General features: G+C 41.8%; 1 protein-coding gene across 2 annotated transcripts in view; it reads left to right on the top strand.

Moving 5' to 3' along the window:
- Positions 1-16,372, top strand: part of spag9b (sperm associated antigen 9b) — a 46,650-nt gene that overhangs the window by 2,837 nt on the left and 27,441 nt on the right. For both annotated transcript variants that reach the window (XM_079372761.1, XM_079372762.1), the window contains exons 2-3: positions 12,306-12,426; positions 15,597-15,667. In XM_079372761.1, the coding sequence (XP_079228887.1) occupies positions 12,306-12,426; positions 15,597-15,667 (192 nt within the window). The remainder of the gene's footprint in view (positions 1-12,305; positions 12,427-15,596; positions 15,668-16,372) is intronic.

Here is a 16,372-nt window from a genome sequence, read left to right as displayed (position 1 = left end):
AGTGCTGTCCTCTCCAAAACCTCGAGTGTGGAGTGAGAGTAGATTGTTAAACTCTCTAACAGCGAGTCTGCACCGATGCTTTGTTACTGAGCAGGTGTAACGCCTCCTATTGTTCGTCATGCAAGATGCACAAACTTTAACACTCAAAGTGGAGATTAAAAATTATATATATATTCTCACCAAAGATGGAGGTTTTTTTTCTCATTATGGAGTAAATTAAATGAGTCTCATCATATTTATGCGGACAAATAATTTAAAAGACATAAATTCAAAGTTGTATAAAGCTCCTGTTCCAGGTCTCCCTCCAGCTTCACAAAGGCTTCTGTACTCTGCTGTGTGCGTGACATCACAGTCAGGAGTTCACTCCATGCCGCAGTGTGAGTGTGGAGGGAGTAGTTTGAGAAAGGCCAGCTCTGTTTTTGATCCACCATCGGAGCTAAGTGCAACAGGCCCGATGGGAGGAAGGCTATGTGTCACACCGGGGAACGGTTACATTTACTGCTCTGTCTGGAGGAGTGTGGATTTTCGGAGCAGTGTAATTACCATTTGTAGCTTCAAGAATAGCCTCAAAGTCATACATGAAAGGTCTATTTCTGTAGGATTACTTTCTCTTATGATGCCAAACTCTTAGAATAACAATCAGGTCATTCTAGTTGACCAAACAAGCACTTTTACACAAGTTCCATGTACAAGCAGTAGACTTGTAGTGTCTACTGCCGTAGTGCAGTCCCAACAGTTTTATAACGTCTTGGTCATTTACACCCCGACATGAATTAAATTAAAGTGTCTGAGAAAAAGGGTTCGAGAAAGGCAGAGAATTACTATGTTGTTGCTTTTTTTAATATGAACTATGATTCTTAAGTATATCTAAGAGTCATAAACATTTTTCCCCAAATAATGTGATAAATAAGTGATGCCCATATTTCTCAACTATTTGACCTTGACAGACATTTTAGGCTTTTCTGAGTTCTTTAGGTTTAATTTTTAAGATTATAGAGCTCATATGCAAATTCCACACAGCGGTTGGGTCTGGATCAGTTCATTTCAGTTTGGATTGGTTCGGTTAAGCCTGATCCCGTTTGTGTTTCCACAGCCATCCGTGCCATATTTGGTAGGCGGCGTGTAAGCTACGTAATAGCGTCGCATCATAGCAACTAATAAATTCAACAAAAAAGAAAAACGTGACACATTAAACAAAACTAACGCTGGAAGACATCCAGCAGTTCATCTACTTTGACTACCATTGGGCTCTTTATTACAAAACACTATCAAGGAAGTGACAATTCTTTCGACCAATCAACAGGCTGCAGTGTTTAGCTCCACTTTTTAGTGTCGGCTTGATATTCTTGGCACCCCAACAGAAGGGTCGGACGGTACAGATCGGTTATTCGGGGATCTTTCACCTTTAGTCTATGGAAACACTGAGACGAACTGAACCGAACTGAACCGCCTGATGGAAACGAGGCTCAAGTGTCTCATTTGCATCTTCAAACTTTTCTGCGTTCTAACCTCTCTCTCCATTCTTCAAAAGCATCTCCATCGAGTAGTAGCCATAGTTTGAGCACGTTTCTGCTCGTGGAGCTTATTAGGAACATGCAGAGTAGAATTAGGTCGAGTAGAATCACTGAAATCTGAAGCAGTTCACTTGGTTGGCCTAGATAACTGCTCTCATAACTGGCAAACCGAGGGTCGAGGAGCGTTGTGGGGCTGCCTACCTTCGAACACAAAAACAAACCATTCAACACACACACACACACACACACACACACACACACACACACACACACACACACACAGACACAGAGTTATTTCCACTTTGAGGACTGTAAAAAGCAGTATGTTCAGTTTTTTGCCACTCCTCAGTGTTATAATCCGTTTGGTTGATCTCGACAGTTAAATGTCGAATGACAAGCGCAGCAGGTCACAAAGCCGCGTGTGAATAATTGATGTCATGTCTCAACACGTTGCTAAAGCATTCAGATAGATCTGCTCACACAGGATTCCTCCATTGGTGTTTTACGGACTTCCATTTCTCTCGTCCCGTCTGACCGATGCGTGTGAAATACCTCGTCCTCGGCGTAAGCGGCCTGTCACTCAGACACACAGACGGTTAGCTCTCATGCCTGTGTGATCAGTGATGTTGTTATGCAGGGAATGATGTCACAGGGCTCGTCCTTTAACATTAACATCCTCTCTATAGGAGAGGTCAGCCTCCGTACATGTCCGTGCAGGAGCGTGAGTGAACAATCACAATTCAGGATGTGGCGTTCACGGCGATAGGAAGTCCAGACTGAGTCAGGGCGAGGTCAGAGAACAGAGCTGTTCAGGATACTAACTGTGCTGTGGAACTATACGTTTAGCTTTTTTTATTTCAAGGAGACCTGGCTGAGACAGTCGGCAGCAAAAACACAAAGTAACAGAACGAGTCAGGCGTACAACCAGGCGAGCTAAAAACAAAGACAACCCACCGAATCTGTTTTCCGATTTTACTAAATTATACCAGGAACCAGCTGAATAAAATATAAATGAAGTAGATATATGATAAAGAAAATGATTCAAGTTCCAGTTCACACGATTTGCATCCAGGCAAAATCCAACCTGATGAACCTTCTATGAGTCCATCACAAGACGCTCCTTTCTTACTCCTGTCTCGCTGAAGTTTCAGTCGATGCTGATTGGTTAAAAAGTCCAACCGTGTTATGTTTCTAGTCTGAGGTGCGGTGTTTCTTATTTTCACAGACTGTCTGAGAGGTTGAATTATCGGAAGGTTCTGCTCACTGGATCTTCTTGTTTATTCTCACCGGCAATTGTTGCTGCCTGAGCCGACCGCCTCGTTCTCATCATCGGTCGAGTCACATCCCCGACCGTAACGTTGGCTTACGCTTATAGAACACTTGAAGGTCCCATGTTATGTCCTTTTTAGGGTTCACATATCTAACTTATGTGTCTACTGAAGTACATTCAACATCGCTAATGTTTAAAAAGTGTGTTCTCTCATCTCTCATCTGCCTGGATTTCGAACGCTCTGAATCCCCCACGATCAGGGTCCACACGTGGGCCGAGTCAGATCTGATTGGTCGGCCGTTCCGCTCTGTTGTCATTGGTCAGTCGCTCAGCACGAGCTTGGTCTTGCTACAACGAGCCAATGGGCTTGGATCAGTGACGTCACACTGGTAAATTTCATTGGGTGGAGAGTGTTAGGGACTGACTGAACATTACATGCAGCTACTGCTACAGCCAACATGAGAAGAGGCGTTTCTGTGGACTTTAAATTTGTGCACATAGATTGTGCCTAATCATGAGAAGAAGAAAAAAAAAAGCTGGAAACGCACAAAAGAGCATCTCAAACCAGGTAAAGCAGAATATGGGACCTTTAATGTTTTGTCGGTCCCAGAGAATAGGAAAGAAAATGCACATTTTTGTGAAATGTTTCTCCCACGGTGCATTGCAGTTCAGTCTTATTGTACGCGTCTGATAGAGAAAGCATGACTTGTGAATGTGCAGTAAGGGTTTGATGATTTCTCTTTCAAGAAGAATCAGCTCTTCTCTCTTTTCTAAACCTACTCTGATCATGTTTGCAAGAAAGAAGTCTTTTTTCTTTTTTTTTCTTTTTCAGATCTGGTTCACCCTGACAGAGTTCTTAACCTCCCCTCTGCCCAATGTGGGGGTATTTACATTTGCGTCATGTCTTTGCAGTCAAATATAGATGGCAGTGATTTAAAAAAAAAAAGGATTCAAACTATGTCAGTCATAAAAATGTGACAACTCCTACATGTGTAATTATAGATCCTGATGGAGACATCTTTGATATGAGAAGTCAGACACGCACAATCCTCAGCGGGATTCAGTAAACACAACTCGGTTAAGGAAAGTAAAACAAGATCACCACACGGCAAGAAGCTGCCGACTCCAAACGTCTCTTAATAAATCCTTCAAACATGAGCGTCTCGGTTTCTTCACCTGTTTGTCACTTAAAGAATCACTCAACAGCGCCTCATTTTATTTTAGTTAGTGTCACAGCTGCAGCCAAGTTGAACCAATATCATTCTGTGTGATTAAACAGTCACACGATGAAAGAATAAAAGACCAATCAGAAACACAGACTTAACCTTTAATAATTTCCCCAATGTCGACTCAACAACGGAAAATCAGTCGCCTGGTACTGACCCATATCGTAAGCTGCTCATTGGGCTACAGGTCGGCGTTAAAGCAAAAGAAGCAGATTGATCTCACCAAACAAACACGACTGTAGACTTTGTAAGCTGCTGCAGGCCCAGAAGAATTCCTCCTCCTTAGCGGCGCAGAGGAAAAGGCAAGGCAGGAAATTCTTTTATCAAACAGAACTTCCCTCGCTTCTTTTGTCCAATCAGGGATGTCAAGACTACACATTACATAATACTGGCTTCTTAATCATTTATCATTATCATGACCCTCTAGTAAGAGACAGCTGAAGACTCTCTGCACGCGTTGGCACAGCTTCTTGTTGTGTGACATGAGTAGAAGAGTTGCCTGAGAATAAAAGCAAATATGCTGGAAGGTAAAGCAAGCCGTCATCAGATTTGGTAAAAACGTTCATGTGTCAAACAACAACAACCAGCAGCAGACCAATATGATCGACTGCGAGCTTTGAAATGTCTTGACATTGGATTGAAGCCTTTTCCTATTTTCAGGACGGCCAGAAAAATAATCCTGTGACCTCCTTTTGGAGGTGATTTATATTTTTAATAATATATAGGTTTATTGTCCAGGCTTCACATTAACACCCAGCAGACTTTCAATGCAGGTGGATTTATTGGTCACGGTCACTCTATGATCCATTTTTGTGGGTTGAATTAGATTTTTCTTTCTTTTTTTCTTTCTCTAATAGAGTTGTCTCTAAAGGCCTCTGCAGACCTGCCAGTCCTCCGGATTTGAACATTTTTAACCCTTCCTCCCGATTGCGGATTTCTGAATCTCTCCCGATTATCTCCCTATTTCCTGTCCCTCAGGTCCTCTTGATTCAGTCTCTCTCTCTCGCTTTACCACTCACTCTCTACACACTCGATGACAGCGGGAGGAGAAATGTCATGCAGATCAGGGCCGGTTGGAACAAACAAAACTCGGTTTGTTCAGATTTGTACGAAACAGTAATGAGTTAAAGAAGTAAGACGCTAAAGTAACGTTGATGAATGATATTTTACATGATCTCACAGAAATGTTTACGTCATCTATTAAGAAAATTTTAAAATAAAGAGAGATGTGAGCAGATGCTCAGAGGTAGCCTCCACTGTGCAGACACTAATGTATCTGCACACGAAGGGAAACCTTTTTGTTACAGGGAGGAAATCGATGAACTTTTCTCCGAGTCATCATTAAATGTTTCATGATAGCCGGTGTGCATCAAATATACAATCGTGTTTTTGAAAGTAAATAAAGGGCTTACATGTCGTGAACACAACTTTTAGTTTTAACGAAAAATAAACAAAATGTTTTTTCTGCAATTCTATTATAATATGAGATCGATGTGCTGGATTACAGTGTGTGACAATGCAATTAGAGGAAGATAGAGACATGCAGACTTTGGCACTTATAGTTAGGCAGGTAATAGAAGATGAATAGTGCTGCACTACATGTACTGCATCTGCACATGTGTGCGTGTCTAAGAGTGAATAATACAAGATATTACAGGTTGAGATTTGGGTACAGTCGTCGTTACATTTAAAAGAGCTGCGCATAGCGTGCGAGTGAATTTGAGCTTGCCTTAGTCCACTGTGATTACCTCAAACATGTATTGTCTGTTGAAAGTTGCTCCTGCTGCTTCATGAATGTGTATGAATAGGAAGAGCCACTTTGGATGGACACTTGAAACAGCAGCCTCTGCAGTCGGTGTGTAGGTGTGTAGGTGTGAGCTGCAGTGTGAAAGCACTTTGAGGAGTCAGAAGACGAGAAAGGCGCCATACAAGCTCAAGTCTTATTTAGCGTTTGTTTCTTAGCAACAGCCAATACATTTATGACAAGTTGTAAGTGCCTCTGATTACTCACAGTTAGCACTTGTCTGGCCTCTTATTTTTATTTTTTACCAGAATGGTTGCATGGTTTGTCTCATGCATCTTAAGCTGTGTAATTTTTAATGGATAATTCGAGTTACTGCAGGAGCATCTTCATCAGTTTCTTGCTTCTTTGGCCAAGACTTTGCTCCCGCTTCCCAAATGTCCCAACAACAACCCGGAGCCAGACTAAAAGGAGTTGATTCCGCCCTCTGTCAATTGAGTCGCTGCACAGTGGAGCCCTGTCTGCGTGGCTGCGCTCACACTTGTCCTGGAGCCACATGTGTTTGTGTGTGTTGGCACTTAAGGACAAAGGCAGCATTATGCATGCAGTGTAGGGGGAAAAGTGCAGCGAGCACGTTAAACGCTGGAACACTCATTCTCTGGAGCGCCGTCATATCCACAAAGACTCCTTCTTGGGTCATATGATGAGCAGCAGGGTGAGACAGGAAGATGTTGGGAGATGTCCTGATGAGGCCGACGCGGCACTTAGCTGGTCTTGATTGTTGTGGATGTAAGGACAATAATGCATTTTCTTCTCCTGCTGTTTCTTTTAAAAGCACAAACACTGAACTCACTGTTAAACTTGTCTTCATGTTGTGTTAATGCACTAGTGTAGATTAGAGGTCGCACCCCCACTCTGAACGCTGCTGTCTGCAGTCAGTTAATGCTCTTAGTAGATTTACATGGCAAATGCTGCATTACTATCAGTACCTCAATTCTTAAGATCCTCTCTTCAGACCCGCACCTGGCCCCTCAGAAGTCCCTCCCCCTTTGCCCCAAATAAGCCCCGGTGGTTAAGAGAAGATGCATATAGAAGCTAAAACAGGGATGGGTACGGGTCGATTCATCATCAGACACGTACAGTGCCTGCCGTCCTGCGCAGCGTTGGAGGAACACTTTTGAACGCCCACTGTGCACACGTTGTCGTGTCGTCGTCGTGCGATTCTGGAGTTTTCTGAAGCAGACCGCACCAAAACGACGAGCTTCTTTGTGCAGTAATTGACATTTCTGTCTTTCTAAAATCTCCTCTCAGCTGAGCCTCGACACACAAAAAATCAATATGGCAATATATCGTCGTGTGCTACTTGCCAATACGTGTATGGATGCAGATTTTACATGATCGATACAGCCACAAAGCTGTTAGTGCCGTTTTGAAAGACTCTTTTGCCATTATGCTGTTGCCATTAAAGCCAATAGGGGGCAGTAGAAGTACGCAAAGTACTTGATGATCGGCATGTTCCAAATCAAAACAAAGAAGCATGGATAAAAAACTCTGTAAGCAAAGATGAAGGAAACGGTGTGTATTTTTACAAACACCAGACAGTCTGGAGTTGGACGTGAGTCATCCTAGCTTCGTAAAAACACAGCAGCAACACGAACAGAAGTTAGCAACAACAGCTAGGCTCGCGACACAGCGTGTGGCGTCTGTGCCGGCACTGAATGACGAGGCACAAGCCCTTCTCTGCTGTATTTCGTAAAGACTTCTGAACGTACAGTGTGTTTGATTAGGAAGGCTTCAGACAGCCGCTCAGTGAGTCCACACTGTGTAACTTCCCCTCGTTCATTCAGTACACTACGCTGTTTCCAGATGTAAATCAAAAAGACTTTCTGTTATTCTCGACAAAAAAAAGAACAGCTGTTAAAGGGAATTCTTTGTCGGTCATGATCCAAAACTAACGTGCATCGTATCGCGAGGTTGTGGGAGAGACTCAGGCCTAACGCGCAGACGCATAAGGATGCGAGGTTCCACAAGTGACTAGTCAGCTGCTTGACTGTCGGCCAGCCCTAATGGAAAGCCCTGCATTGAACAAGAGGGACAAACATAAATACTCATGAGAGCACCATTTGTCCAGGAGCTTAACGGTACTGGCCAATCACGTACCAATAGCAGGAAGCACCAATATTTAGGACCCGCCCCTTGAAGCCATTCATACATACTGTACGAAAGACTATTTGACTTCTTTGCATTTGTGAGATGTCACAAGATAATGAAGGCGTTCAAAAGTAATGTAGTGGTGGGTACGAGCTCAGGTACTTGTTCAGGCGTCAATCATTTTTTCACTGTATACCAGTCCGGTGATGTAATGTATTTTCACTATTCACTTTATGTGCATCCCTTCAAGTTAGTTCATTTCCCGACCTGCAGATCACTCCTAAAAGGCAGTGACTGACATTTACTCTCACCCAGGACTGAAGTTGATGAAGTCTGCCGGGTTCACTTTCAGAGTCGCCTTCTGTTGTTACTCTCCAGCCTGAGCGTGACGCGTTTCCAGAGAAGAGACTTGTTGTTAGTGGGCTCTCAGGTGATCCATCCCCTGCTCAGGGCCTGACCATCAGGCCTCCTCTCCAACGTGAGGGCCGACATCACAAGACTGCAAGCTTACGGCCACGGCAAGGTTTGTGTCTGTGATCAGACACTCCACTCAGCTAATCAACAGAGGAATGAAGAGAATAAGCTATCAAGAAAGCAACCGGACCATATTGTTCTTGTTGACTTGTTAAAGACAGTGTTATTAATCTGGACTGTGTTGGGCCCATCAGTGGGAGTTTGTTATACTTATGTAGTAGTGATGATTGTTGATTCATGTACCACGGGGGAAGACATTGGAAGATTTGGACGATCCCTTAAATCTCCCTGAGCGACACCAAGACATTTGAATTCACCTGACAGAGTGAAATCTCTCTCACCATGAAATCCTGACAGCATGTAACCCCTCAGGATGAATCCTTTCTTTCTTTTGTTGGTCTTTTACCATCAGGTCCAAATTTAAAATGTGCTTTTAAAACTACTTTTATTCTTATTGCATATGAGCAAATGCCAGCCTGCCTACAGGTAGAGAAGTACACAGCATGTTGAAACATAATTTGATATTTAGTATTTTTTTTCCAGGAACTAAAACTACATGATTTTTAAAGACAGGATTTTAGATGTTTCCTGAGACAACAAAGTTGGCCATAATTTGATTACATTGAGTGGATATGCGTTTGATCTGAGATGATATCATAGTAATGCAACGACTTAAATTTAACACATAAGATTGGACAGTTTTATATCTGAACCCTTCAGATTTCCTATTATATTATATTATTCCTCAGTAGAGCTGGATGTGCAAAATGAAAGCTGGTACAACACTCAGAGCTGGGATCAGATCAGATCTCGGGCTTTGTGTTGAATCAGCTAAGAGGAGTGGTAATGACATTAAGAATTTTCTACTGCTGTTCTTAGTTCATACTCTATTTTTATTATTTACTTTTACTCGCTTCACCAGTGTTTTCAAACTGTTAATATCAGTTTAAGTTTTATTTTTTCCATGGGGGGGAAACACCTTCAAATTGCCATCTGTGAGCAGCGATTGACCCCGTGTGAAATCGATTTTAGAGTTTGCGTGCATGTCTAAATGCTAGGGATGTAAACATTAATCATAAAACCTTGAAAATTGATTCAAAGGTTTCAAGATTCACATCAGAACAAAATGAATCTCAACAATATGGTGAGCGTCAGCAGCTGCAGAGCAAGAGTTAGAAATTGAGGACGCCCCGTCGTCTTTTAAATCGGAGGTGTGGAAGCGTTTTGGCTTCATGAGAGAAAATGAAAGAGGTGAGAAGATAACAGACAAAACTGTGCAAATACTGCAAGAAGACAGGGAACAAACCAACGTGATGCAGCATCGACACCACAATGAGAAGCTCGGATCACCTCCCGTTGTTACGAGAGAAAAAAACATGAAAAGGCCAAATCCCACTGACGAGCAGGTTAGCAGCTCCTAAAGAAATCTTCAGTTATAATTTGTCTATAGTCTCATTTTGTCAAATAAATTATGAGAATTGCATCGTGAACCCAGTGATGTGAATCATATAAAATCATAGACAGACTCGCACTAACAAACTTGTAAATGGATGAGATGTTGGGAGAAGGTTTGGTGGCTGGGACCGGTATGTTGAACCCACCGTCCAGTGAAGTTAAATGTGTTTCTCCAGAGAGGATGATCGAGGTTAGCAACAAAGGCTGCTGTGAAGATTGGGGAAAAAAAGAAAAAAAAAAGTGTGTGCGTCTGTACAGAGACTCACACAAACACAAAGCTGTTGCCGTTTTTTTTTTTTTTTTTTGGCTCCTCTGTGCTGTGCACCTGTCGTGGAAAGAAGTTAGATGAGCTTCACAATGGACCGAAGACAGATGCTATAAGCCCGCTGCCAGCAGGAGCATATGTTCACTACACACACAACTGTAGGATTTAGTCCAACACATCTCGATTACTGCTCTCACTGTTTTTTTTACCCACCCTCAAAACAAGTGACCTCAAAGATGATGCTGATGCTGAGTTAGGTCAGAGCTGAGCAGATGAGGAACGAACGGCCATGTGTGATATTTCTGTCTCCTGTTGCTGCCAAAACCGAATCATCTCATCGCTCTCACTGGGAGGGAGTTTTATAGGTCAACAGTTTTAGCTTTATAGTAAAGAATACCTTAAAGGCTGAACGTGCAACATTTTACTCATAAATATAGCAAAAAAATCCTTTGAAAATATCTCTGTGATGCCTGTCTGTCTACGATGAGTGTGACGCTCGAGTCCCGCTGTGACAGCTACACCGTGAGGACGTGACAGGCGGCTGGCTCCTCCCCTTGAGTATTAAAGCTGATTAAGTGAGGGACTATAGAAAAGAATAACATACTGTACTCACAGCTTATTTGAACATCACATAAGCATTTTTAGATCATGGTCATTTTCTGTAAATTTACTTATGATGTGAAGCTACAAGCAAACTAAAGAGTGCTCACATTAGCCTAAGCTAACACAATAATGCAGCTCGAGTTGTTTTGGGGTGACTTTAATACACTGCTCTGGCAGTGTTCCTGCTGTTCCTTCTTGCACAAATGCGGAGGTCGCGGTCCTGCTGCTGGGTTGTTGCCCTCCTATGGCCTCCTCCACGTCTCCTGATGTACTGGCCTGTCTCTTGGTAGTGCCTCCATGCACTGGACACTACGCTGACAGACACGGCAAACCTTCCTGCCACAGCTCACATTGATGTGCCATCCTGAATAAGCTGCACTACCTGAGCCACTTGTGTCAGTTGTATACTCGTGAAAGCACCGCTAGCATTCAAAACTGACCAAAACATTAGCCAGAAAGCATCAGAACGGAGAAGTGGTCTGCAGAACCACCTTCCTTTATTGGGGGTGTCTTGCTAATTGCCTATAATTTCCACCTGTTGTCTATTCCATTTGCAAAACAGCACATGAACTTGATTGTCAATCAGTGTTGCTTCCTAAGTGGACAGTTTGATTTCACAGAAGTGTGACAGACTTGGACTTACATTGTGTTGTTTGAGTGTCCCCTTTATTTTTTTTCGTGCAGAGTATTAATCTTATCTTATCTTTACACGTATTGCTTTTAAGTGATAGAGCTATCGGAAAATAATCCAACCTTTCTGTGTAAGGAAAACATTCATTTCTGCTCTTCATCATAGGTTCCATTGACACAGAATAAACAGGATTTAACAGAAGCAAAAAATAAATCCAGCCACTTTTTTTTCAAGTCAAAGATCATTGAAAAGTTCAAACTAAACGTCTTGTATAATGTGACATCTTAATTTAAAATAACACCAATACAGGCAGCTTGCTTGCTTCTCTTCCTCGAGGTGTAAAAATGCTTGACAGGTAATGTTGGGATCAATACAGGTTAAAGGAGAGTAACCATGACCATCCAAAACAACAAACCTAGCAACATAAAAGAGTCAGAATGTTAGATTTGTTCTTTACGCCTTTAAGAAAAAGCTAAAGACCCAGCTCTGTCACGAACACCTGCACTCTTAATGATGACAATAGTGATGAAGATGATGATGATGGTTTTGTTTGATGATGGGTCGGTTATGGTGATTTTAGGAGGATTTTGATGTTAACAAGAACTCTAATGAACAGCTGTTGATGTGCTCTGCCTCAGGTCACTTCCTGTCCGCGCCTGTTTGTCGGATTGGACTTCAAGCTGTTAGTTTGCACTCACAGACATTGTTTCCTCTTTTTTTATATCCTTGCTGGTGTCGAATGTTGGTTTGTGTAAAAACATCTTCTAAAAATTGTTCAAAAAGATGGATTTGAGCATTTACTTATGCACGATAAACCTGAACAAAAATGTCATGTGCCGACACAAAGACCCAACAAGAAATCCAAATTTCTTTCTCCTGGATAAGAATGATCGGACATAAAAAAGGATGTAGGAACCCATGGTTCTTGAATCATAAGTGATGTTTTCTTTCTTTCTTGCTTGTCTTCATATGCAGAGGTACATCGTCTTTGAAGACTCCCAGGATGGAGAGAAAAAAGACCTCCAGTGTCGACTGGTGACGTTGGAGTCAAACACTCGCCAGCTAGAGCTAAAAACAAAGAACTATGCAGATCAAAGTAAGTCCATCACATGTACATCTCTCCCTACAGGGATGTACTGGCTGTGTTATTGGAAAGTTTAACACAAAGACACACAGACACACACACACGCACACACAGGCCAGATACTATCGAACGTTTGCAGGTCCTGTGACTGTGTGTTAGCCTGATGTGCCAGAGGGCAGATGGACTGCCCTGTTGTTACTGAATAAAGACCATGAGAAACATACGACGAGTGTTTGCCTGCCAAGTCTGCTCAATGAGCTGTAACTGAATAGACCAAACATGTTTCAAGCCCAGAAAGGTTAAGTGAATAACAGGAGGATCTATGGCATTTAACCCTTGACAGACACGTTAACTCTCTCTTAGAAGTCTTTTTTCATTTCTTTTTTTTCTTGGGGGGGGCGGGGGGGGGGGTCGTTCAGATTCTGCATAACTCAATGAAAAACGATGGCTAAATGCACCTTTACAAATAACTTCACTTATTTAGTCTTTTTTTCTGAAGTCTTAGCAGCCTCTAAATGTTACGGACGGTTACGTCTTCAAAGGAAATGCTTCAACTTATTTTAGTGACTTTGAGATCTAAATGACAAACAAATGACTGTCAGATTGTCTCAGCTGGAAATCCATAAATGAGGTTTCAGTGGCTCCAAAATGAATCCTTAAGGTCTTAAGGTAATAAAACGCCATCAAACTTTGCACACCGGGGTTCTTTTTATCTTCAGTTACAGGTAGGATCTTTTTTTTTTTTTTTTTTTAAACTAAGCCAGCTCTTATTTGGCTTTTGTCAGATCCATCAGACTCCATGGGTGAAAACAATCATTTGAATAGCTGGTTTTCTGCAGCTACATCACCTGTTGGACTGTCAGTCTCGTCGTGTGACTGTGGTGTTATTAAATGCTTCGTTCGAGATCCAACAAATGATCAGTGTAACACGCTGACATAAAACCCTGAATAATGTTAGAACAGTCCATGTTCTTACTAAGTACTTAAACGACCCTGGAAGTCCCAGTGTGGTCGTGTTTTCAGGGTATTAGAAGAAATCCACATGACGTGTGCATGACTGTGTGACTGCTTTTTGTTCCTCCACAGGACCGTGACATACAAGTCGTTTATACAAAGGGGGAATTTGAGGACTCTCAGCAAATGTCTTTTTCTTTCTTTCAGTGTGAAACTTCCTCTTTTCCTGTTGAGCGGCTTTCTTTGTTTCTCATGTTTGTTAAAAGAATCAGCAGCTGTGTTAAAGGTATACCTCACCAATGTGCATCAAGCACGTGAGACAAGAAAAGTGTTTTTCCTTTTGCCTGAAAGTTTTCTTTACGCGACGAAAGGCAAAGAAAAATATATTTTTCTCGTCTCAGGGCAAAATGAGGGCTGGATTCACGACCATTCAACACTACTACCATGTTTCTAATGATACAAAGCTTAATGCACTTGGGTGAAGCATCCTGTTAAATATCAGCTGTTCTGACTCTATAAATCCAGGGACACTTGATGATGAGTGTTTTTTTTTGCATTCTGTGGCTTAATTGGATGGACAGGACAGGGGATGTAGAGTTGGAAATGAGAGAGAGAGGGGGGGGGGGGGGAAGCCACAGGTCAGATTTGATCCCGGGCCGCCCACATAGAGGACTACAGCTTGTGTATGTGGGCCGTCTGAACTAACCACTCTGCCACTGGCTGCTTGTAATATTTCCTTTTTGACATATTCCTCTTGTTGGATGGCAACGACCCAGAATCACACATCTCAGGGAGAAGCTGTGACTTCAACTTTGACCTGAGTTGTTCTCAAAATCAGTACACCTTTTTCTATTTTTTCATACAGCCGTTGTTTCAGTCATTCATCATTTCAGTTTTAGGTTTCAGGCTTTAAAAAGGGAGCACTAAACTACTGAATTTCTAATTTCTAAATCAAACTCAGATGATAAGAAACAATGTAAATAAAGTATTTTCAAATGCTCAATCAGTGTTGCCACATTGTTATGGTTACAAAGTGTCACTGTTAGTGATTGATATCTATCTATACTGTAAGTTTAAGTCCTCATGTTGGACATTTTTCTGAAGATCTGGAATTAATCAATTTAAATACATCTATTTCCACGTGATATTTCATCACATATTTCCCTTTTTTAATGTTGCCTTTAAGATTTGGACATTGCACTTGGAGAATGAGCTGTTTCGATAGTATGTCGATGAATTGTGCAGGCCTACAGGTTTGACTCAAATGATTGACTCTTTATTTCCTTTTATTCTCAAGGGAAAGATCAGTTCTAAATCAGGCTCAGATCACGTCCTTTCTACACCTTTTTTTAATCTGACCCAGGTTATTTCTGTTGAACAGCTTCCTCTTTTATCAGCTCTCTCACAACCACACAAATCACTCTGTGCAGCTGCTCGTTGAACACCTGGAAAAAAAGTCATTTTTGACTCGATGCATCAAGTGTGAAACGATCGGTGAATGGGCCGACGCTCACTGCACGAGCACTTTTATGGATCAGTTGACATTCAACACTTTGTTGATGGAGCCGTTTTGCTTGGCTGCCAGCTGAAAACACACACGAGGCTTCCAGGCTATTTTGTCTACAAAGGAATGAGCTTCAGACGATGGATGCGTAGTGTCGCTGACTGGAAGGTCGTTGTGTGGTGTTTTAACCTTTGTTTCTGTTCGTGAGTTATTTGACAGTTTAATTCATAAACGTTTGCTTTCTTATGTTTCAAGAGAGAACAAGCCGTTTACAATCTCAAACTTTTATTTCAACAAATGATGTTTAAAAAACGGAGCTCCTTGTATTTTAGATTTTTAGAAACAGATCCAAGAAGCTGCTTTGTCTTTTTTGCAGACATGTAAAGTTGATTGTTTGAGCCTTTAAAATAGCTTGATGTGTGTAGTGGTGATGATTTCATATCTCAGTGTGTTTCAGCTCGGAAGGGGCTTGTTGATGCATGGTGGCCCTCTTCTGGCAATTAAACGTTACTGCAGCTAACCTTTTAGGATCGCATCAGGAGCAACAGATCCTCATGACAGTCAAACAACAAGACTTCTTTATGTTAGTTTGATGATTTTTGATTAGCTAATTCACATAGACCCATATATATAGTGAAGACCCAGTATAATTATTTTTAAACTGTTCATGTCACTTGATTGTTTTTTTGATCAGATGTACTAATGATGTCTTTTATTTTTGTAGTTAGCAGATTGGAGGAGAGAGAAGCCGAGCTCAAGAAGGAATATAACACTCTCCATCAGAGACACACTGAGGTATGCTCCTCTGACTTACTAATGTACACAAATGTTGTTGTTTTTTAATCAACAATACATAAAAACAGACACAGAGTAACCAACTCCGCCAGTGGTATCTTTTATATTTTAGGTTGTGGGTGATAGAAAGAGAATAAAAACAAGAAAAGGGTCGGACAGTTGAGGATGATTAGTATACATATGAAGTTTCAGAACCTGATTTCTGCTTCTGCTCAGCCTCTGGTCGGCCCTGCTCTGTTGTACATGAAGCATCACAAACAGATGTCCCTGTGTCCAAACAAGCCTCTCAGGCTGCTGCAGCTCACAGCTGACATGAGTAATGTTGAATAGAGGAGATGAAGGTCAAACACACACACACACACACACACACTCTCACACACTCACACACACACACACACACACACCATTACCATTATTAATAGACTGACTGTCACAGCTGTGCCTGGACACAAGACAGTACACTTCATGTGTGAGTGACCAGAGTCTGGACTAAGATGCTGATTGTCTTTCAGGTGTTGAAGGGTTTCATCATATTCCTTTTTAATGTGCATGTCACTTTTCAAAGACTAGAAAGCAAACTCCGATGGAAAACATGCAATAGCTCCTTAACATTTGAAAGATGGTATACTGCCACCCACTGTTTGAAGTGTGTAGTGAGTCATCATAGATCAACTTGAATTGTCAACACCTTGCATAGAATTAACA

Source organism: Symphodus melops (assembly GCF_947650265.1).
Source record: "Symphodus melops genome assembly, chromosome: 21".
NCBI lineage: Eukaryota > Metazoa > Chordata > Actinopteri > Labriformes > Labridae > Symphodus > Symphodus melops.
This window is presented reverse-complemented; position numbering and strand designations above follow the sequence as displayed.